This window comes from Hibiscus syriacus, unplaced genomic scaffold (assembly GCF_006381635.1).
Source record: "Hibiscus syriacus cultivar Baekdansim isolate YM2019G1 unplaced genomic scaffold, ASM638163v2 tig00111276_pilon, whole genome shotgun sequence".
Classification (NCBI taxonomy): Eukaryota; Viridiplantae; Streptophyta; class Magnoliopsida; order Malvales; family Malvaceae; genus Hibiscus; species Hibiscus syriacus.
In genome coordinates this window covers 1,084,314-1,110,279 of record NW_024063043.1, presented here as the reverse complement: position 1 = coordinate 1,110,279, position 25,966 = coordinate 1,084,314, and the positions used below count along the sequence as shown (strand labels likewise).

At 34.0% G+C, this 25,966-nt stretch overlaps 1 protein-coding gene and 1 long non-coding RNA gene across 2 annotated transcripts; one reads left to right on the top strand and one right to left on the bottom strand.

Annotated features, from left to right (window-relative positions):
* Positions 1–4,473: 4,473 nt before the first annotated feature.
* On the bottom strand, positions 4,474–5,538 carry LOC120157753 (pollen-specific leucine-rich repeat extensin-like protein 1). Its single transcript, XM_039168789.1, has one exon. The coding sequence runs from the start codon at positions 5,536–5,538 to the stop codon at positions 4,474–4,476; it is 1,065 nt and encodes a 354-aa protein (XP_039024720.1).
* A 1,514-nt stretch (positions 5,539–7,052) lies between these two features.
* On the top strand, positions 7,053–25,559 carry LOC120157824. The gene is made up of 3 exons (XR_005519172.1): positions 7,053–7,062; positions 15,629–15,636; positions 25,483–25,559. It is a non-coding gene; the product is annotated as an uncharacterized LOC120157824 (long non-coding RNA).
* Positions 25,560–25,966: the final 407 nt, after the last annotated feature.

The following is a 25,966-nucleotide window of genomic DNA, read 5'->3' as shown; positions in this document are numbered from 1 at the left end:
ACATGGTCATTTTTCGCGTCAAAATAAATTTATTCTTCTCGAAAATAAGAAAATTTTATATAATATAAGAGAAGTAGGGTTGAAACTCACGGGAACTAAGGAGATAGACAAATTTCTCGGTTCATGATTTAGGACTTTGGCGTGATCTTGCTTGAAAGAAAATGGAATAGGGGTTTGTGGTTTAAGAGAAATAAAATGTAAGACAATTGAAATTGAAAGAAAGATTACAAAGAAAGGAAAGAAAATTTGAGAAAGTAAAACCTTGGAAAATCAATGCTCAAAATAAAAAATTATATAATATAAGAGAAGTAGGGTTGAAACTCACGGGAACTAAGGAGATAGACAATTTCTCGTTCATGATTTAGGACTTTGGCGTGATCTTGCTTGAAAGAAATGGAATAGGGGTTTGTGTTTAAGGAAATAAAATGTACAATTGAAATTGAAAGAAAGATTACAAAGAAAGGAAAGAAAATTTGAGAAAGTAAAACCTTGGAAAATCAATGGATTAAATCAATCTTAGGCATTCGCTCTGACTCCAATTGGATCATCGAAATAGATTTACCCTTCACGATTCACATCTGTTACTTTGTCTACAAGGACAGGTCCTTGCGATTAACTTGTATACCGAATACCCAAGTGCAATTCTTCGATTTCGGATTTGGAAAGTGATCTAATCAACATTATTTGTTGTAGATCAAGAACCATTAAAGTGCATAAAACCAACTCGAATGGTTGTTCCAATCAAAACCGTTTCCGATCTCAATTCTCACTTTAGCAACAATTTGTTAATTGTGTTCCCGGGAAGTTCATTTGCTATAAATTAGTTGATCATTCCTCCCACATGTTTAATCGCAACAACATTCCGACCATCGACTATCTTTGGGTTTGAAAATTATTTTTATTTGAAATAAGCACAAAAGAAATTGAGAAATGTATCTGAAGTTACTTTAGTGTTTTTTAATTCTAATGTTAGAAATGAGTCATCGCTTAGCCCTCACCTTAGAAGAAAATTAGCTAAGCATGACCAAAGTCATACTTAGCAATTTGAAAATAAAGCTTAAAAGAAAATATACAAAGTGAAAAAAAGAGAAATTTTATAAAGCGAAAAGAAAGAAAGAACAAGAAAGAAATGTTTTTGATAATTGAATGAATGATGAATGAGTCATGCTTTAGGCTTACCCCAAGGGGTATTTACAGCATTCTAAAACCCTAGAAATGCACTCAAAATACAAAAAATAATTATTTGAATTTAAATCCTAAAAGTAAAAAAATAAATCCTAAAAACGTGATTTTTAAATTGCTTAAAATGCTCCAGTCGTCCATACATCTTCTAGAAGCCGCTGACTGGACGTTGTTGATTAGACATTCTAGAAGCTACTGACTTACTGTCACGTCAGCATTTCATGCCCACTGTTCCAGCTTTGATTTCAAAACAAAACAAAAAATGCAGTTTTCAAGACTTTTAAGCACATTTCTCATAAGAGATTGCCATGCACAATAAGCATATAAAAACATCCAATTCAGCAGTAAACATGAACAAACAAAGAGCATTAAAGCACAAAATGTAGTACAAAATAAACACTAATCAAGGATGTTAAGAGTTAGCTGTTATGTAATTTGTTGTTCATACTGTCATGTTTCTTGTTTGATCTATTGTATTACTCAATATGGTACTAATCGTCAATGATTCTAGATTCGTTATTCTTCCTCTGTACATACAAGTCTTAATGAAATGTGGTGTATACGACTTGGGCATCCTGATGTCGTTTTGCTTGACAATACGGAAAAAGGGAGCATTTGCGGAAACCACCACATTCCTTTTACCTAAAACAGTATATAAAAGCCCGTTTCAACTAATCTTCACTAATCTATGATGGCCAACACATGCTAATTCTAATGGATTATGTTACTTTTGTTTGTGCGCGTGTACCAAGCATATTTGGTTCTATTTGCTGAAAGACAAGTGCGATCTAGTGTGCTGTCCTCTGAATTGGTTAATACATCTCAATAGCGTTGTTTGTAAAAGAAAGTCATTACTATACAAGAAGCAAATATGTTTTTAAGTACAACAGGAAAACAGTTTAATTAATTAAAGACATTGCATAAATGTTATTTTAAAGAAGAAAAAAAACTAGATTATTTTTCGACACAGAAGAGAGCAAGAACCGACCATCTGGGATGCGATTTCTTTTAAAAACAACAGGGGAATGTTATCTCTAGGCATCGTTGGAATTTTCCTTTCTTAGGAGGAGGCTTGGGAGGTTCAGACTTATTTGGGTAACCTGGAGGCTTTGGAAGTCTTTTCTGAGGTTGTGGATTGATGACTACCACATTATTATGGACAATGTTCGTCTTCTGGTCATGAGCTTTGGGCTCATGATTGCTGTTAACCGGCGGATCAGATGGGGTGTGTGTGTTCTTCGGAGGATTCAAATGATCGTCTTCAACGACTGACTTCTCTTGGATTGAAGGAGTATCCTGCCCCGATGGACTGCTTTCATGTTGCTGCTGGTTGGAGTTTTTATGACTGTTTTGATCGTCAGGATTGTCGTTTTCTGGAAGAACCACCGGAGGAGATGCTTGTTTCTGTTGTTGGTGGTGGTGGTGGTGGCGGCTGGAGTTTTTATGGCTGCTTTGATTGTTAGTATTATTGTTTCTTGGAGGAACCGTCACCGGAGATAGTTGCTATTGCGACTGCTGCTGCTGCTGGTGATGGTGATGGTAGGAATTTTTATGACTGTTTTGATTGTCAGGATTGTCGTTTTCTGGAAGAACTACCAAAGGAGATGCTTGTTTCTGTTGTTGGTTGTGGTGGCGGCTGGAGTTTTTATGACTGCTTTGATTGTCACCACGATTATCTTCTTCGGGAAGAACCGTCACAGGAGATATTTTCTGGTGGTGGTAGTGATTGCGGTGGCAGCTATTGCCGCCTTGCGGAGGATCCCCGCCGCCGCTTCCACCGAGGGATTTCGCCGAAGGTGGATTATAAGCATTATTACGGAAAGGGGACCTTTGAGTAGAATCGTTCATCTCTTTCACCAGGAACTGGACGCTCTGGTCTCCACTGTTTCTCATAAGTTCCATAATTGATTTGGTTTTAATATCAACGAAATCAAATTTAATAAATTAAAGGTGAACTGAGATTCCTTTCGTCTAACTGTATAAAGCTTAATTTACTTTATTCCAATTCAATTAATATTTAATATCTTTAATTATGAATTATTAAGTGTGACTTAAATAAAAATTAAATAGATTTTTTTGTGATGAAAAGTTCATGTCAGTGGTGACTCTCGAGTCTCTTTCATTTACTCGCACTTATATAATATATATTATATTAAAAGCCGAAATTAGCAGACGATTCTCAGCTTGGAAAGAACGCATCATACTATAACATGAATTCAGCATATAGTTCCCTTTAAGTAAGTTGGAATTTTGTTGGAATTTTAGTGATACTGTTGGATATATATATATATATATATATATATGATTAATTTTTTATATAAACTATATTTATTATTTTCATTTTAATTTTAGTTTTAGTTTATATGATAATTCATGCATATTTTATACATTATTTTAAAAAAAAATTTTATTTTATTTTTTTAGTGAATCTTGTAGCTTACTCATCCAACTCACAAAACTGAAACTACTTCGGATTTTAGTTAATCACCTTAAAGAAGCCGATGAGTAAAAAATAATATTAATTTAAAAAAATGTTAAATGATAATAGCATTATTCCTACAACCATTTCAAAATAAATTTATAAAAAAAAAAATTAGCCCTACATAGATCCATCAAATTTGGGATTTCCTCATTGATCAAACTTTAATGATTCTTCGTATGCAATATAATAGTAGCTGATTATTTATCCAAATTAATGACTGTTTAATTAAATTAAAAGTTGAAGCCTTGCTTTGTGCAGGGTGTTCCAATATTCCTCCCCTTAGCTTGCAACTCGGAGTTTATTCTAATAATGATGTTACATAAAGTTTAAGTTTCGTAAAATACAAATACAACGTATTAAACTTATATTACCATTGTACGAATTAAATGACTTATGTAGTAAAGAAATTATTGTTATTTTTTAAGAGATTCCGTAATAAAGAAATTTGTACTTGAATTATTTGATCATAGACGAAATCATTTTAAATACTAATTATATGCATGAACTAAACTTTCCGTCTAGATTTTATATTTTTTTAACATAATTGGATTTTATTAATGTAGGAGGTTAATTCTGTATAAGATAAATTTTGGATTTATATTTTCGTTGTCTGCTAATCAGAAATACTAAAAATAAACTGAGCACCGAAATTATTAATGAAAGTTTTCTTCTCTATTCATTGAATAAAAACAATGCATTAAAAGACGCCATGTTACAAAGAAGAAGAAATTACGAATAATAGAATTGATAAATAATAAAACAATACATTCAAACACAATAATGATGATTGAATAATGAGGTTGTGTGTTTTAGAAGATGCCGCGACAGCAGCAGCACCACTTGGAACAGAAACCTTTATCAGTCTCAGGCGGATCAGGAGGAGGAGCCGGCGGAAGCACCGGCGGTTCGTCCGATTGTATAAGGAAGTCTGCAGGAGGCTGCTGCGGCGGCGACGGCGGCTTGTTCTGCTCCTTCAGTTCTTTCGAAGGAAGATCCTCCATTGGAGGAGTTACTCCATTGAAGGGCTGTCTATCGTTTTTTGGTTGCTTCACGATCCGAGCTGAAGATGGGAGTGGCTGGTTTTTCTCCACCGGACGGTGCTGTTTAGGTTGATGATCGTGTTTTGAAAGAGGTTGCCTATCTTTTTCTGTCTGTTCCACGTTCCGAGCTGGAGGCGGCAGCTGGTTCTGGTTCTGTCGATCTTTTGAAGGAGGGTCCTCAATTGAACGGAGCTGGTTACGTTGATGATCGTGTTTTGAAGGAGTTTGTCCATCTTTTTGCTGTTGCTCCACGGTCCGAGCTGGAGGCGGGGGTGGCTGGTTTTGGTTCTGGTTCTTTCTATCTTTTGAAGGAGGCTCCTCCAACTGACGGTGCTGCTTAGGTTGATGATCGTGTTTTGAAGGAGGTAATCTATCTTTTTCTGGTTGCTCCGCATTCCGAGCTGGAGGCGGCGTCTCTTTCTTGTTCTGGATATCTTTTGAAGGAGGGTCCTCCATCGAACGGTGCTGTTTACGTTCATGATCATGTTTTGAAGGAATTACTCCGTCGAAGGGCGGTTTATCTTTTACTGGTTGCTCCAGGGTCCGAACTGGAGGCGGCGGTTGGCTCTGGTTCTGGTTCTTTCGATCTTTTGAAGGAGGGTCCTCCATCGGACTTTGCTGTTGATCATGTTTTGAAGGAATCACTCCACTGGTGGCTTGTTTAGCTTTTTCTAGTTGCTCCACTTTCCGAGCTGAAAGTGGCGGCTCTGCTTGTTTCTTTCTTGGAGAAGTTGGTGGATTGGTATGGTTCAAGAGAGGATTTGAAGTATGAGATTTGGAAGGAACTTTATCATCTTTTGATTCTTCTTCATCCATCTTGAATGAACTGCTCATCTTTCTATTTGCACTTGTTCCCTCTGCTTTTCACTAAATATATATTACAAGTGGGAATACAAATGTTATGATGAATGTATGCAATAATTATATATTCTTTTGCCTTTTTGGTAAATGTCTTTCCACCACCAACACCCTTCCGAAATGGAGATTGATACTTGTCCCAATTTCACCGGGGGTTGATCTACCAAGGATCCTGTTTGTTGGACTGGTGTTAAGCCCTCATTTAGGATATTTTTTTTTATATAAATGAGTTTAATAAATATTATACATAAAGACTTATTCGCCCTAATCATATAATTCATCGACTTGGAGTGAACAAGAATATTAGGGTTCTCCTATCAGGGAATGGGTGCGGAGATCAAAGAGGGGGTTTACAATAAGTAGGTGCACACAGGTTCGTAGACGTTCAACTTAAAATTTTGAAGAACAGTCCTTTTACTCGTTAATATCATGTGGTATATTCTTCTTTTCTTCAATCTTCAGATTTTGTTTAATTATTAAATTCATAATTATCTGATTCGCGAGCATTTAATAAAAAGATATTTAAAATTGCATAGAACCAGCACAGATTCTTCTCAATCCCACTCTTGACAGGCTTTTCAATCTCTATTTCTATATTCTATTCCCATTGGCATGGTCACACTTTAGAGCTGTACATATCCCCAAATCAGACCAACATGACTCTAAGCCAGTCCAGTAAACTCGTTCGAGATTCGTTTGATTTAGATAAAATTTTCATTTTATGATCAAATTCACCTTCACTTGATTCACCAACATATCTAATTACTCAAGGACTAAGGTTATCCCTTAACAACTGACTATTATATATATCTATATATTACAGAATTATATATATCTCCTAACTTTTGTCTGATTTTATTTCTCTCAATTTCTATTGTTAATTATATTTTGTCCACTTTAATTAAAATTCTGATTCCATCACTATAATTACTTCACTGTGTTAGATAAAAGATTGAGGACCATTCATATGCTGTAGAATTTGTTGGTAGAAACATCCATTATAGTTCCTACCCAATTTTCTATCTGTGTCAATAATAACAGGTTCTAACACACTGGTCAGACAGGACAAACCATCGGTTTCTAGTTCAACGGATCTGTTTCTTTTTCTTTTAATCAGTGGCCACCTACAGAGCATGTGCCTGTTCATGTTCAGGTTTGTGACTGAACTCGTAATCCAAATGAACAAAAGCTCGCTCGATGTCGGGCAGTAACTCCAGTTTCTGTTGCAAGGATTCTCCATGTCATGAACTTCTAACACAGAAAACAACATAAATTTAACAAAAATCACTTAACATCAACCTCCAAATAAAGCAAATTAGTTGTCTGATCAATAAAATTTGCAAACTTTTTACCATAATTTCCATGCAAAACCTTAAAACTATAAGGCACAACCCACGGTGTAAATAACGTAAGGAAGAAGAATTCACATACCTCCACTATGAAGAATAGCTCAAACTCATTGTGGCCATAAACAGAGAATCAACAAAAAAATAATAATAAGTGATCTTCCATTAGAATTGAAAAATAAATAGATAAAAAAATCCAAATTGAGTAAATTGTAACCAAATCAAATCAAGTTCATAAATAATTTTAAAAATAATATTGCAAATTACGCTCAATAAATGAAGTCCAACTTGGCACCAAATCAAGTTCATAAATAGTCATTAAACTATTTTAAAATAATGTTTTAGGTGCTAAAATTTTAATATTTTTAAACAATAATTCTAAAAATAAAAAAAAAACATTTTTAGAATAATGAAAATTCATAATTTATTTTTATAATTATAAAAAGCCTTTTGCAAATAAAATTTTAATAAAATCTTTGTATTTTTTATTACTTACATTTTCATCTTTCCTTTAACTTATAATCAAGTTTAACTATAGAAAACACTCCAACTTAGTGTGAAGCGCATAAGAGGATATAATCATAAAAGATACTCTAATATAAAAAAACAAACTTTATAAAGGTGATGTCTTCAGCAAGCAAGCATTGTCGTATAATTTAGGTTCTTTTCTAAATTTAACTTGTTTCCAAGTTCATCTCTAGTATTCCGAAAAAGCCTTACAAGAAGGTGGAACTGAAACTCTATCTCCATGGATACCCTATAGAATTACATATTATGACTGAAAGACTTGAAAAGATTGAAAAGATTGTTAAAGATTTAATTAAATTTTGGATAAACTATGTATTAAATACTTAAACTACTAGTTTTAATTTATTTTAGTATCTAAGTTTTTAATTTTTTTTAAAAATCATATCTAACGTTTAGTATTCATTTTATTTTAGTATCGTCTTTAAAAACTTAACGTGTTTAATACATAAATTATCAATTTTAATTTTTTATTTTGAATTTGAACGGAAATTAATATTTTTAAGTTAGTGAGTGTTTAAGTTGAATCAAACTCAATTTTCATTTTTTTTACTTCAAACTCAATCATATTCAACTCTTATTTACTACCCTAATTGTGAGGAAATAGAAAGAGAAGATGTTTTAAACAATTAAGGTGGGTAGTGTATGAAATGAAATAATGCAGGTAGATTATTTGCTACTTGGAAATAGGGTGTAAAGAGTTGACCCGACCTATAAAATTGACTGAAAGAGACTCGAGTCAAAATTATTTTTGACCTACATTGTGGCGATTCAAAACCGACTCGAGTCGGAATCGGTGTTGACTTGAACCCGAGTTGGATCTGAAAATTGTATATCTGAACCCGACCTGCACATGACCTGAGAACGACCTGAACCTGAATTGAACCAAAAATATGATACCCGAACCTAACCTGCATCCGACTGATATGAACCCGAACCCAAGATTGACATGGCAAATAACTGGTATTACCCGACCTATTTTCAACCCGACATGTTATGAACCTGACCTGTAAATTATCCGACTTGTTATTGACCTAATCTAATATTTACCTAACTTATATAATATCAATGATGAGATTATAAGATTTTAATAAAATTGTGAGATTTTGAGTTTATAATAAATCATACTAATTAATATAATTAAATTTTAAATTTTATAATAAAATATTAATTATGATAATTAAATTAATAAATAGATTTATTATATTAATTATGATTCTTATGTTATAAATCTTCAATATAATCATTAATTTTATTTTATCAAGTAATTTATGTACTGAACATTATTAATTAAATTAATTATAATGATTAAAAGTTAGAATAATTTATTGGCATTGAACATGGTTAATAAAATTATTTTAAATGTAAATTATATAGTTTAATTTATGTAAAAAAAATTATCTAACAATTATAACATATATAAAACATAATATAAAAAGATGAATTTAATTGATATTGATAATGTAAATAACATTTGATCTAAAATTTGAATAATATTTGATTTATTACAGTTGGATATAATAAAATCACAATAAAATGAACAAAAACAAAGTGTTTTTTTAAGCTCTCATATCTTATAACAAAAGTTTTATAAGGCTAAAAGTCTAACTTTACTACCAGAAATTTCTTCATCGAGCTTTTGTATCTGTCATCACACATTTTATCCGGGTGACGACACGTGGCGGTTTTCATATTATAATATAGTAATATAATAAATGTGTGGGCATGTGTATAATATATAGTATGTATATAGTATATAGTTGGCATATTAGATATATCATATAGTGTATAATTTTTGCTAGGTGATTGCATATTAAATAATTATTAGCATGTTATATAGTACATATTAAATAATAGTTGCATTTTATATCATATAGTTTCATATCAAATAATTGCATATTATATTAGATATTAAATAATTAGATATTACATAGTTTATATTATATATTTAGTATATACTATATAGTTTGTATGTTAGATTAAATAGTCCATATTAATATAGCTCAATTTAAATAATAAAAATCTAAAATAATAGTTCATTTCATTATATAATAGTCCATTTACATAGTTTTTTAAAGGCAAAATCAACAAGATAATGTTGTCGGGAAATAAATTCACGAGATAATGTGTTCCAACAATTAATTACTGAGATAGGGTGAAATCTATAGTTCGAACGTATATCGCCAGGAGCTCCGGGTGACCAAAGAGGACGCCATGTTGTCCCTGCGAGCTGTGGTGAGATGCTGCACTTTGCATACTTGAAGGTCACCATGCACGCCCTACTGAAATGGAGGTCGCCATGTTTCAGATAAAGCCTAATTACCGACATAGGTAATCATTGTTACTTAGGGAAATTTAGGTAATCGCCATGCGTAAAGGTCGCCATGCACGCCCTACTGAAAATGGAGGTCGCCATGTGATCCCAGCGACCAAACCTGTCACCTGCTCCCCTCATGCTCGCCTGCTCCCCGCTGCAAGCCGCTGCTCCCATACAGCTTTAATAACTGCATTATTCCAACATCATTTTTGCTGCTTCATGCAACAATTATTACTGCATTATTGTAGATGTTGGAGGCCTGTGATTTCAACAATTATTGCCCAATTAATTGAAGCAGCCGGGGCTTAATTTTTATATATATGATATGATATGGGGTTAACGAAGCATAAAAGAAAGAAAGGGAGAAGAGTGCAGAGAGAAAGGAAAGGAAGAATAAGAAGAAAGGGAGGCAAACATCGTGAGGTAATTTTTTATTTTATTTAAATTAGTTTATTATTTTAAATTATTAGTTTGTTAGTTTAGGGTTTTGGGTAAAAGCCTAATTACAGATATAGGTAATCATTGTCACTTAGGGAAATTTAGGTAATCGTCTTTCGAATTTGATAGTTATATATTAAAAAAATAATTAATTAATTTGTTTGTTAGTCGTTAGTTATATAAAAAATATATTTAATTAGTTTGTAGTTAGTTAAATAGTTAAGTTATATTTGTTTGTTGAATTTATATTATATAAAAAAATTTAGTTAATTAGTTTATTAGTAGTTTAAGTTATATTATAATTAAAAAATAGTTTATTAGTTTAAGTTATATAAAAGAATAGTTTATTAGTTGATTAAGGGCGCATTTAAGTTATATTTTAAAAAGTTTAGTTTTTTAGTTTATTATTTTATTATATTATAAGTTATTATATTAAATTTTTTTGTTAGTTAGTTTATATCAGATTATATTAAATGATTTTATAAATATTGTTGTTTAATTTTTTTTACAGATTCATTCGAATGGCTGACCAAATTCCACTGTTGAGACTTGACAATAAACATATTTCAACTCATTTGGGAATAATGGTGTTATTCTTATTTAGTAAAATAAAATATTTGCTTAATGAATTATTATTATTAAATATTTGAATATTAATTTATGATTATGATAAATTTTTTGAATTATTTAATTGCAGGAGGACGAGCAACGAGTCCTTCGTCATCGGCTACATAATATGCCCAAACCACACCAATTGATAAAAGAAAACTTGCAACAGGCTGGATTTTTGTATGTAACATTTGTGTGAGAATAATCAGAGGAAGATTTCAACTAGTCCACACATGTGAAGATCTAATAATTTAAGAACAAAAATTACATAAATTCAACTTCAATACGAAGATCTAATAATTTAAGAACAGAAATTACATAAATTTCCTTGCAAAAATAGGTTCATTATTACAAAAATAGTTGTAGACATTTAATATCTTATGTAGGTGAAAGCATTCATCAACATAAGTATATGCGCTAACACCAGCATACATACATGCAGCGACTGCAAGAGCACATGGATATTTCCGTGCCTGAAAACGACCACAATCACACCATTTGTGTCGTAAATCAACTCTAAATGTTTGGTCTTCTCCTCCGACGTTACGGCGTATGCACGACACAACAAAAATATGACCAACTCGGTCGAAATTATGAACTACCATTGATGTTGCCAATCGCTCATTTTCTTCCATTGCTTCCACCACTGTAGGAGCCCAAGTTTGACCTCTATTTATGAGACTCTCAATTTGCTTGCCTTTATCGGACCAAACCTTAGCCAACCTAAAGTACGTCTCTTTCACCACACTCGCTATTGGAAGATGACATGTATCTTTTAGTACTAAATTAATGGCCTCAACAAGGTTTGTGGTTATATGTTCGTATCGCCGACCTTCATCGTATGCTTGCGACCATTTTTCCTACGGTATTTTTGAAGCCCACTTCCAAACACGTTGATCATCGTAAAATACCTTCAAATTCTCCAATCTCTTATAAAAATTTGGTCGGCGTAGTTCGTATCTTGTTTCATAATATATTGCATTAGACCACAATTAAAAAAACCACATAAAAAATCACAAATATTGAAAATAAAACTTACTCATGTTGACTATCTCGCTACGAATTTGTGCATTATGAAACTGGAAGTCAGTAATTAGGCTTTTATCCGAACCATTACCTATATCGTTACTTAGGCTTTTACCCTAAACTAACAAACTAACAATTTAAAAAAAATAAACTAATTTAAATAAAATAAAAATTACCTCACGATGTTTGCCTCCCTTTCTTCTTCTTATTCCTTTCTTTTCTCTCCGCACTCTTCTCCCTTTCTTTCTTTTATGCTTCGTTAACCCCATATCATATCCTATATATAAAAATTAAGCCTTGGTTATTTCAATTAATTGGGCAATAATTGTTGAAATCACTGGCCTCCAACATCTGCAATAATGAAAATGAAGTTGAATGAAGCAGCTAAAATGATGCTGCAATAATACAACTATTAAAGCTACATGGGAGCAGCGGGGAGCAGGCAAGCATGAGGGGAGAAGGGGGAGGTTTGGTCGTCGGGATCACATGCCGGCATACATGGCGACCTCTATTTCAGCAGGTCGTGCGTGGCGACCTTCACGCATGGAGATTATCTAAATTTCCCTAAGTAACAATGATTACCTATATCGGTAATTAGGCTTTTATCTGAAACATGGCGACCTCCATTTCAGCAGGGCGTGCATGGCGACCTTTAAGCATGCAAAGTGCAGCAGCTCACCACAGTTCGCAGGGACGGCATGGCGACCTCCTTGGTCGCCCGGAGCGCCTGGCGACCTCCTTGGTCGCCCGGAGCGCCTGGCGACTTACGTTCGAACTGTAGATTTCACCTTATCTCAGTAATTAATTGTTGGAACGCATTATCTCGTGAATGTTTTTTTCCAACAACATTATCTCGTTGATTTTGCCATTTTTTCAAGGGCCCAAATAAATAGCACACGTTGTAAATATATAATGAAATGAAAAAAATCCTAAATTGCTTCATCCTAAATTGCTTCATCCTTGGCCGTCAGTTTTGGGTGCTTTTGAGAGGAATTTGGTTGCTTTGAAAAGTCAAAGATGAAACATTTATGGTGGTGTGGTTTTTAATGTGATAACATCACCAATCCTTTTGAAAATACACAAACTAATATCCATCCTTGATTAGCCTTCATCCAAGGGTCATTATTGCTTCAATCCATGTGAAAGAAACACAAATTCATGTGAACTCTTGGATGAGAAGCTAGATCCAATGCCTCCCATTAAGTCACATCATGCATCCAAGTGAAAAAAACAAGAATTAATCTTAACTATTGGATCAATATTGGATCCAATGGCTAAGATTTCATCATCCAAAGGAGGTGCACTCCCCACCGGTGTGTCCCAACCGGTCGGAGATCTTGTTGGCGTGTCGTTGACCCACGTGTCGGTCCGGTCATTTTCCTCGTCGAGTTGCCATCATGTCACCATCGCACTGTTGTTGTTCCGCCTCCGTCGTCGATCATGTTTCGAGCATGCAAAAAAATTAGAGCTGAAATATAGTATATAGTTTTTATAGATTATATATAGTTCATATGTAAACTATATAGTTTATATATGTAGTATATACTATATAAATAGTTTATTAATTAATGTATTTAACTATATAGTATTCATACATATACTATATACTTTGAATTTATATAATATAAATTATATAAGTATAAACTATATAATATAGTATATAAATATCAACTATATTATATAGTATAAATATCAACTGTAGTATATAGTTTATATATATATATATATATAGTTCATATGTAAACTATATTATATATATAGTTTATATAGTTTATATATATAATATATAGTATATAAATATCAACTATAGTATATAGTATATAAATATAAGAGAAAATAACCTCAGTGACCAAAAATGCCTTATAATATACGATTTTAACCAACTTTTTTTGGATTTGCCAAAATGACCAACTAAATCGCAATGAGATCGATAATTCGCAATGCGATCTCCGGTATCGCAAATCAGTTTCCAGATTCGCAACGCGATTCTGACTATCGCATTGCGATTTCCCAAATTCGCGTTGCAATTTTCATAAATCGCAATGCGATTACGTAAATCGCAATGCGAATTAGGAAAATTGCAATGCGATTACGTAAATCGCAATGTGATTAGGTAAATCGCAATGCGAATTAGGAAAATCGTAATGCGATTGCGTAAATTACAATGCGATTATGTAAATCGCAATGCGAATCTGACTATCGCAATGCGATTTACATAGCGCCATTCGTATTAACGTGTATTTTTTTCAAATTCCAAACACGAATATATTAATATATCGGAAACTGAACCGTCCACAGTATATCCCGTAATCGCAACTCATAACCTAAAACCTAAAATCACAACTCATTCCCATCTCTCACTCTCTACGGTAAAATCCGTCCCCATCTCCGAAGATTTCTGTCCCCATCTCCGGTGAAATCCCTCACAACCATTTACGGTCAGAAATCCCTCACAATCATTCAGAAATGGAAAATCAACCTCCGAGGGTTAGTTTTTTTAATTAGTTTTATTTTGAAATTTTTGCTTGAGAAAATAATCTCAGTGACCAAAAATGCCTTATAATATACGATTTTAACCAACTTTTTTTGGATTTGCCAAAATGACCAACTAAATCGCAATGCGATCGATAATTCGCAACGCGATTACGTAAATCGCAATGCGATTACGTAAATCGCAATGCGATTACGTAAATCGCAATGCGAATTAGGAAAATCGCAATGCGAATCTGACTATCGCAATGCGATTTACATAGCGCCATTCGTATTAACGCGTATTTTTTTTTCAAATTCCAAACACGAATATATTAATATATCGGAAACTGAACCGTCCACAGTATATCCCGTAATCACAACTCATAACCTAAAACCTAAAATCACAACTCAGTCCCATCTCCATCTCTCACTCTCTACGGCAAAATCCATCCCCATCTCTGAAGATTTCCGTCCCCATCTCCGACGAAATCCCTCACAACCATTTACGGTCAGAAATCCCTCACAATCATTCAAAAATGGAAAATCAACCTCGAGGTTAGTTTTTTAATTATTTTTATTTTGAAAATTTTGCATTATTTTAGGTTTTTCATATTGAAATTGATGATAAATTTACTGGTAATTTCAATAATAGATTAACCATTTCACTTAGATTTCTTATTAAATTCATTTGATTGCTGTCAATACTGCTAAACTGTTTAGTCTTTAACCCTATGAAGTTAGTATTTGTCTTTGTTTTGTCTTTTGGTTGAAGTAATGCAGAAGAAGAATAGTTTCTAAACTTAATATCGCAACATGAAAATGAAAATCGCAACACGAAAATGACTATCGCAACGAGAGAACCGCAACGCGAAATGAAAATCGCAACGATATAATCGCAACGCGAAACCAAAATCGCATTGCGATTTTCATTTCGCGTTGCGATTCTCTGGTTGCGATTTTCATTTCGCGTTGCGATTTTCATTCTCTCGTTGCGATTTTCATTTCAACCAAAAGATAAAACAGTGTTGCAAATTTTAGTTTCAAGAATAAACTACTATTTATGTTTATTGTTTTTGGTATATCTTCACAGTGTAGTTTTTGGTATATCTAACTTGGTATGTTTATTGTTTTTGTAGAAATTTTTTTCGGCTTTATTGACATTAAGGAATAAAGTTAGCCTAGCCACTACAATTGCTTCGAAGCTTTCACCTGCACAAAGAAAATTATTTGAGGAAACCTGTTTCGGGCCATGGCTGAGAGTACAGCATCCAGGTGGAGATGCTAATTTGACCTATTTGTGGCTTCAGACCATGACTAGCGATCTACCCGACAGTATACAACGTGGTGAGGAATAGATATGGTTTCATTTTCCACCGGCATATACTTGTTTTGGGCGGAAGGAGTTCTGCTTAATCACTAGTCTACGATTCGGACACGATGATGTAGGCCGGTACACTCGTCATATCACCCGCCCATCATGGTTATCCAGGGTTTTTCCTGATGAGTTTAATAAGAACCGAACTTACACGTCGACACCTGAAGAAATTGTTTAATAAGAAAGATGGTTTTACTCGGATGAATGACGTCGATGTTGTCCGAGTATGCCTTCTAGTACTTTGTATGCCGGCTTTTTAGGCAGAGAGGCCACACCTATTCCTCATGAGCTAATATTAGAGAGGACCTAAATGCATGGAATCTGTTTCCGTGGGGTTCGTATATATGGAAAGCTACATGGACTAAGTTGTCGTCTGCCTTTAATGACCGCAAAAGTTTGCATGGCGATGGGTCAAAATACACTTTGTCAGGCTTTGTTTGGGCCTTTAAGGTAAAAATTTCTATATAATGTTTCAAAATTATAATTAATTATTTAACAATTACTAATGTTTGTTATTATATTGTTTGTAGATTTGGATATTCGAGGCTTTCCCCAGCATGCAGACATATATTAAAAACTTCAAATGATATTCCTAGGGCTATTTCTTGGAAGAGGAAACGTCTGTTGGATTGGGAAGACTTAATACCATATGCGACAATAAATAATGTAAGTTAACACAAATAGTTTGTTATTATATTGTTTGTAGATTTGGATTCGAGGCTTCCCCAGCATGCAGACATGTATTAAAAACTTCAAATGATATCCTAGGGCTATTTCTGGAAGAGGAAAACGTCTGTTGGATGGGAAGACTTAATACCATATGCGACAATAATAATGTAAGTTAACACAAATACTATCATATATAAACAAGTTATTAATAGTAGACGTTTAACTTTGTTTGAGTTTTTATATTTTTAGGAGGCCAACACTCCTTTATTGAGACTGGCATCCACAGAGGCTGAGCTTGCCACTGATTGGTGGCAGCTAGTCACGTTTCTTGATGGTACGAATGATGAGCCTTCACTTCCCTCCACTTCGAGAGCCATCACCTCACCCAGAGCATCACCTGATCGACCCGACTATACACCTTTACAACGAGAGTCATAACCTATCCCGTCATATCATCGAGCCTCTTCTCCACCATCACCTCATGATAGGCGACCGGAAAAGATGCCACGACTTCTATCTCCCTGTTCTCCACCTCCACGGGATGAGTCAAGGGAGTTACGTGATGAGGTCAATGCCTTGCGTGAGGAGATCGGTACTCTACGCGATAACGATGGTGTATGGCGTGTGGAGGTGTCTACTTTACGTGGTGAGGTTGCCGCTGTACGTGATATGGTAGTATCGTTGCAGAATGAGGTTCATACTCTACGCAACGAGTTAAGTTTAAGATTTTCCATATTTAACTTGATGATAAATTACTCGTAATTTCACTTAGATTAAACCATTCACTTAGATTGCTTAGTAAATTTATTCGGTTGCTGCAATACTGCTAAAACTGTTTATTAACACTGTGAAGTTAGTATTTGTCTTTTGTTGTCTTTTGGTTGAAATTTTGTCTTTTGGTTGAAGTAATGCAATCCATTCAAGTTTCAATTTGCAGAAAAAGAAGAAATAGTTTATTCTTGAAACTATATTTTAGCAACACTGTTTTGTCTTTTGGTTGAAATGAAAATCGCAACGAGAGAATAAAAATCGCAACGAGAGAATCGCAACGCGAAATGAAAATCGCAACGACAAAATCGCAACGAAAAACCAAAAATCGAAACGCGAAACTATAATCGCGTTGCGATTTTCATTTCGCATTGCGATTCTCTCGTTGCGATTTTCATTTCGCGTTGCGATTTTCGTTTCGCGTTGCGATTTTCATTCTCTCGTTGCGATTTTCATTTTGCGTTGCGATAGTCATTTTTCACGTTGCGATTTTAAGTTCCAGAAACTATTCTTCTTCTGCAAATTGAAACTTGAATGAATTGCATTACTTCAACCAATAGACAAAGAAAAATACTAAGTTGACAGTGTTGCAAGTTTGAAACATATTTGTCTTTGTTATCTGATGCATTTTGTGAACTATGATAGAATAATGACTTGGGTGAATTCAATGCAAGTTTGAAACATATTTGTCTTTGTTTTCACTGTTTAAATACCATGTTTGTTTATTTACTGATTTTTGTATTTAATTATTTAGTGGCCCGATAAGGTGGATGCTTTACGTCGGGTTTTTCTTGCACGACAGAGTTCACGCATCAGACGGCGTGCACGTGCTATTAAGTCTCCGTACACCCCAATAGTGCGAAGACACCGCAAGAAGAAGCCCGACTCGCCTGTCATCCCTCAAGAGTCCACTCCTATCGTTGAAGAGGCCCCTATCATTCCTTGAGAGTCCCCTCCAACCGTTCAAGAGGCCACTGTCATCGTTGAAGAGGTCTCTCCCACCATTCAAGAGCCCGATTCACATGGCGTCATATGTAGGATTCTTGAGAAACCCTCTGACGTGCCGGACATGATGGATGATAGTTGGCTCTCGTATGAGTTACCGGCCAGTACCATTCAAGTATCTGAAGTGGAGAGGAGACAACTACCAGACACAATTCTGGATAACACCCTTTGGGCTAAGACCGCAGTTGATTTTTATCTACATGAGCGGAGCCAGGGGTGTTTCACTGACATATGCAAGCTCAACGATGATATCTATTTGTTGCTTGATCGGTCTTGGTGGGGCGTATTATTAGGGGTCGAAGATAATGACTATTTCGATGGAGGGGTAAGTCTTATATTTTTCTTATATTTCAATTTGATTTTATTTTTAATTTATGTAAGTTACTAATATATGTCTTTTTTTATAAAACAGCATATCGATGCGTGGGTGTCACATCTTCTAATAATTAGGAAACTTAAGGAAAATAAAAGAAATACACGATATACAATTATGCCGACGTCTTTTAACGCCGTATCCACGTTGCGATTTTCATTCTCTCGTTGCGATTTTCATTTCAACCAAAAGATAAAACAGTGTTGTAAATTTTAGTTTCAAGAATAAACTACTATTTATGTTTATTGTTTTTTGTATATCTTCACAATGTAGTTTTTGGTATATCTAACTTGGAATGTTTATTGTTTTTGTAGAAATTTTTTTCGGCTTCATTGACATTAAGGAATAAAGTTAGCCTAGCCACTACAATTGCTTCGAAGCTTTCACCTGCACAAAGAATATTGTTTGAGGAAACATGCTTCGGGCCATGGCTGAGAGTACAGCATCCGGGTGGAGATGCTAATTTGACCCATTTGTGGCTTCAGACCATGACTAACGATCTACCCGACAGTATACAACGTGGTGAGGAAGAGATATGGTTTCATTTTCCACCGGCGTATACTTGTTTTGGGCGGAAGGAGTTCTGCTTAATCACTGGTCTACGATTCGGACACGATGATGTAGGCCGGTACACTCGTCATATCACCCGCCCATCATGGTTATCCAGGGTTTTTCCTGATAAGTCAATAAAGAAGCCGAACTTACACGTCGACGACCTGAAGAAATTGTTTAATAAGAAAGATGGTTTTACTCGGATGAATGATGCCGATGTTGTCCGAGTATGCCTTCTAGTACTTTTGTATGTCGGCTTTTTAGGCAGAGAGGCCAGACAACCTATTCCTCAAGAACTAATATTATTGGTAGAGGACCTAAATGCATGGAATCTATTTCTGTGGGGGTTCGTATATGGAAAGCTACCTGGACTAAGTTGTCGTCTGCCTTTAATGACCGCAAAAGTTGCGTGGCGATGGGTCAAAATACACTTTGTCATGCTTTGTTTGGGCCTTTAAGGTAAGAATTTCTATATAATGTTTTCAAAATTATAATTAATTATTTAACAATTACTAATGTTTGTTATTATATTGTTTGTAGATTTGGATATTCGAGGCTTTCCCCAGCATGCGGACATATACATTAAAAACTTCAAATGATATTCCTAGGGCTATTTCCTGGAAGAGGAATGTCTTTGGATTGGGAAGACTTAACCATATGCGACATAATAATGTAAGTTAACACAAATACTATCATATATAAACAAGTTATTAATAGTAGACGTTTAACTTTGTTTGAGTTTTTATATTTTTAGGAGGCCAACACTCCATTAATGAGACTGACACCCACGGAGGTTGAGCTTGCCACTGATTGGTGGCAAGCTAGTCAGCGTTTTCTTGATGGCACGAATGATGAGCAGCCTCCACTTCCTCCACTTCGAGAGCCATCACCTCACCCAGAGCCATCACCTGATCGACCCGACTATACACCTCTACAACGAGAGCCATCACCTATCCCGTCACATCATCGAGCCTCTTCTCCACCATCACCTCATGATAGGCGACTGACAAAGATGCCACGACTTCTATCTCCCTGTTCTCCACCTTCACGGGATGAGTCAAGGGAGTTACGTGATGAGGTCAATGCCTTGTGTGAGGAGATCGGTACTCTACGCGATAACGATGGTGCATGGCGTGTGGAGGTGTCTACTTTACGTGGTGAGGTTGTCGTTCTACGTGAGATGGTAGTATCGTTGCAGAATGAGGTTCATACTCTACGAAACGAGGTAAGTTTAAGATTTTCCATATTTAACTTGATGATAAATTTACTCGTAATTTCACTTAGATTAACCATTTCACTTAGATTGCTTAGTAAATTTATTCAGTCGCTGCCAATAGTGCTAAACTGTTTATTAACATTGTGAAGTTAGTATTTGTCTTTTGTTGTCTTTTGATTGAAGTAAATTTATTTGGTTGCTGCCAATTCTGCTAAACTGTGTATTCTTTAACACTGTGAAGTTAGTATTTGTCTTTGTTTTATCTTTTGGTTGAAAGTAAATTTGTTCGGTTGCTGCCAATTCTGCTAAACTGTCTATTCTTTAACACTGTGAAGTTAGTATTTGTCTTTGTTTTGTCTTTTGGTTGAAAGTAAATTTGTTCGTTTTGCTGCCAATTCTGCTAAACGGTGTATTCTTTAATACTCTGAAGTTAGTATTTGTCTTTGTTTTGTCTTTTGGTTGAAGTAATGCAATCCATTCAAGTTTCAATTTGCAGAAGAAGAAGAAATAGTTTATTCTTGAAACTATATTTTAGCAACACTGTTTTGTCTTTTGGTTGAAATGAAAATCGCATCGAGAGAATGAAAATCGCAACGCGAAACAAAAATCGCAACGCGAAATGAAAATCGCAACGCGAAACCAAAAATCGCAACGCGAAACTATAATCGCGTTGCGATTTTCATTTCGCATTGCGATTCTCTCGTTGAGATTTTCATTTCGCGTTGCGATTTTCGTTTCGCGTTGCGATTTTCATTTCGCGTTGCGATAGTCATTTTTCACGTTGCGATTTTAAGTTCCAGAAACTATTCTTCTTCTGCAAATTGAAACTTGAATGAATTGCATTACTTCAACCAATAGACAAAGACAAATACTAAGTTGACAGTGTTGCAAGTTTGAAACATATTTGTCTTTGTTATCTGATGCATTTTGTGAACTATGATAGAATAATGACTTGGGTGAAATTCAATGCAAGTTTGAAACATATTTGTCTTTGTTTTCACTGTTTAAATACCATGTTTGTTTATTTACTGATTTTTGTATTTAATTATTTAGCGGCCCGATAAGGTGGATGTTTTACGTCGGGTTTTTCTTGCACGACAGAGTTCACGCATCAGACGGCGTGCACGTGCTATTAAGTCTCCGTACACCCCAATAGTGCGAAGACACCGCAAGAAGAAGCCCAACTCGCCTGTCATCCCTCAAGAGTCCACTCCTATCGTTGAAGAGGCCCCTATCATTCCTCGAGAGTCCCCTCCCACCGTTCAAGAGGCCACTGTCATCGTTGAAGAGGTCCCTCCCACTATTCAAGAGCCCGATTCACATGGCGTCATATGTAGGATTCTTGAGAAACCCTCTGACGTGCCGGACATGATGGATGATAGTTGGCTCTCGTATGAGTTACCGGCCAGTACCATTCCGGTATCTGAAGTGAAGAGGAGACAATTACCTGACACAATTCTGGATAACACCCTTTGGGCTAAGACCGCAGTTGATTTTTATCTACATGAGCGGAGCCAGGGGTGTTTCACTGACATATGCAAGCTCAACGATGATATCTATTTGTTGCTTGATCGGTCTTGGTGGGGCGTATTATTAGGGGTCGAATACAATAGCTATTTCGACGGAGAGGTAAGTCTTATATTTTTCTTATATTTCAATTTGATTATTTTTTTAAAAATTTATGTAAGTTACTAATATATGTCTTTTTTTTTAAAACAGCATATCGATGCGTGGGTGTCATATCTTCTAATAATTAGGAAACTTAAGGAAAATAAAAGAAATACACGATATACAATTATGCCGACGTCTTTTAACGCCGTTCACTTGAAGAATCAACGAGATGAATCATTTGCGTTGGGCAATGGACAAGTTAAACTTTATCCTGCATGGTGGGAGGTCGATAAGGTTAGTATTTATTTTAGATTGAGTTTAAAGGTATTCATAAATAAATGCGCAAATGAATGAATTATTACTTATGATTGCAGGTGTTTATCCTTGTTTTGGAACGTAAACATTGGCTTCAGCTCCCATCCCTTAAGGCAATAGTATTTGACAACATGATAAATTACATATCATTGGCTGATTTAAGAGATATTATTAAGGGATGGAGCTCTCATTTGGCTAAATTCTTGGATGCGATAAATTATTAGACTCGTTCTGGAAACAAGAAGCCAAAGAAGCTCAATATTACAGTTAGCAGAGACGAGACCGCACCACAATAAACGAATGGACCCAGAGGGGATTGTGGTCCTCTCGTATGCTTGGCGTTGGAGCGTTTGATCACAGAAGTATAAAGTATCTACCTCCCACCGATAGAGATAGAGCTGCAGTAGGCTTGTGGTTTCGGCATTATATGGCTAGATCGATATATACGAGACGCTGCCTACCTGCATCCGCGTTATAAAAATGTCCATAAACAATTGGTAAGTTTATAGGCTTTTGGTTTGAAAATGTTTGGTTAAGTACCTAGAATTTAATTATTTGATGTTTGTAGGTTTTAGATGTGTAGAAAGTGTTGTTTGAGCAAATGTTTGGTTTTTGCAGGTTAATCTCATAAGTGAGCTGCGTGAAAATGATGTATGGCTGCAAAAGTTTATTTAATAGTAGATGAGGAAATAAGAATTATTACTTATTTTTGATTGTTTAATTGATTTGTAAAAGATGATTTGTAAAAGTTGATTTGTTTAATTGATGTGAACATAATTCTTATTGTGCTTGTTTAATTGATTGAAATGTAATGGTTGATTTTGTTGATTTATATCTGCATTATGTTGAAGGCAAAAATGACTATCGCAATGCGAAATGAAAATCGCAACGCGAAATGAAAATCGCAACGACAAAATCGTAACGCGAAACTAAAATCGATAACAACTGAACATATCATAGCAATTTTCAAACTCAAGTTACTAATACATGCCTAACTGAAAATGCTAAAAGTTCACACATAAAATCCACATAATACAACGTTTGCATTTAAAAATCACCTAAGTTAACAGTCCCAAAAGGTGAAGCCGGTTGTGATTGGGATTTTAAAGATGATTGCGAATTTGAAATTCAGTATTGCGATAGTCAGAATATCGTTGCGATTTACGTAATCGCATTGCGATTTACGTAATCGCATTGCGATTTAGGAAAATCGCAACGCGAATTTGGGAAATCGCAATGTGATAGTCAGAATTGCGTTGCGAATCTGGAAACTGATTTGCGATACCGGAGATCGCGTTGCGAATTATCGATCGCATTGCGATTTAGTTGGTCATTTTGGCAAATCCAAAAAAAGTTGGTTAAAATCGTATATTATAAGGCATTTTTTGTCACTAAGGTTATTTTCTCTAAATATAAACTATAGTTTATATATATAATTCATAAGTAATAATGTAAACTATATATATTATATAGTTTATATGTATCAACTATAGTATATAATTTATATATAAACTATAGTTTATATATATATATATAATTTTTAAATATATTTTATATATAAACTATATAGTATATATAGTTTATGTATATATATAAACTACATATAATTACATAAATTAACCCTAAATCATATATATATATATATATATATTATATAGTTTATATATAATTTATATTAATAAATTATATAATTTATACATAATTTATATAATTTAATTATACAAATATAAATATAGTTGTATAGTTTATATATAGTTCATATATACTTTATATATAAACTATAATAAATTATATAGTTTATACATAATATATTAATATATAGTTTATATATACCATATAGTTTATATATACTAATGAACTATATAATATATTAATATATAATTTATATATATCATATAGTTTATATATATTATATAGTTTATATATATTAATGAACTATATACTATATAGTTATACTAATAAACTATATAATATATAGTTTATATATACTAATGAATTATATAGTTTATTAATATAAATTATATATATATATATATATTAATACACCATATAGTTTATATATAGTTCATATATACACTACATAATTTATAAACATGATATAAAACTATAAATATAAACTATATAGTTTATATATATATATATATAGTTTTAATTTTTTCTGAAATAAATGCAATTTAATCTATTTTTCTTCGCATTTTAAAATTATTTTGATTTCATTCTTTTGTGTTTTTACTTTATTTAAATTTTAATTCGTTCATTTTCATATTTATTCAATTTAGTCGTTAAATTTATAATTGCATATAAATTTGATTCATTCTTATTTTTTATTTATATTTTTGTAATTAGCTCATAACTTTTTAAATGGATATAATTTAGTCCTTGTCTATATTAATTTCAACCTCACATTTTAAAATTATTTTGATTTAGTCCCTCATCAATGCGTGTTGTTTAATTTATTTAAATTTTTATTTTTAATTTCATATTTATTCAATTTAGTCCTTAATTTTATATTTTTCATAAAATTGATCTATGATTATTTATATTCTTTGTAATTTACTCTAAATCATATACAATTACAAATTGCAATTCAACGTTCGCGAAAGACGAAAATAATTAATCCAAAAATAAAAGTTGACCTGATTTGAACTTAATCAGTATATGATAAAGATCCGACCTGAATTTTATCTGCCAATGATGTGACTCGATCTAAACGAGATCATCCTGAAGTTCATCCGAACCTGAATTAACCTAGTCTTTAACTGCTCCAAACCTGATCTAACATCAATCTGAACTGAAAGTAACCTGACCTGAACTGAATATTATGTCATATCAACCTGAAAATGACATGATCTGATTTGACCTAGATCTGACTTAATTTTAGTCGAAGCATCAAATTGACCTGACTTGACCTGTATCCGATTTTACCCGACCTGACAGGATCCAACTGAAACCTAAACGATTATCCGAATTTTCATTCCTACTTGGAAAGCTATTTCAATAAAGTTTCTTTCACTAAATATAATACTATGCATTAAATATATCTCTATCGTAACTAGTAGGATATTAATTAGTTATTTATATTTTTATATTTGATATTTTTTAAATGAAAAAGAAAGGCTAAGTAATTACTTCAGCCTCTAAGTCGTAGATAAAACAGGTTAAGATGCAATCCATAAGATTTTAGTACATGAATTAAAAGTTAGTTAACGAACATTGGTGTAGAAGATTGCAGAAGCCTAATATACAAAATGAAAAAGGAAAAGCAGTGGGAAGCGTACATGATCAATTCACACCATATATAAGAACAGAACACCTAAGTTGAAGCATCCAGATACCAAAAATGCCATCAAGTATGTATTGCGAACAAAACATCAACGTCCAGGGTCCTCGAAAGTTCATTACAAGAGCTTCCCGCATCCGTGTTCGATACCTCATCTCCGCTATGGTCCGCCGAATTGATTTGCTGATGATAAGCAACGCCAATAACAGCAAGAAGGGGAATAATCCGAAAACAAGTAAGAAGAAAAGGTTTAAGTATGCCCAAGTGAGGGTTGGCGCTAATATCGTCATTGAGCATAAGTAGCAGATGACCATCATATAAAGCGGCAAGGCGAGGAGCAGGAAAAGATGAAAACTGGAGACGAGGAAGACGGTTACGAGATCCGTGAACCCGAAGGTTGCAAGGTTCAAGAACCAAAACAACCCATACATGTGCGGATTCATGATTGCTGTACCCGCTTTTCCCGATTTATCACCAAAGATGGACTAGATGTATGGAAAACGTCTC

Excerpts from the sequence above, each read along its gene's own strand:
- LOC120157753 (XM_039168789.1), bottom strand. The coding sequence starts at position 5,538 with ATGAGCAGTTCATTCAAGATGGATGAAGAAGAATCAAAAGATGATAAA.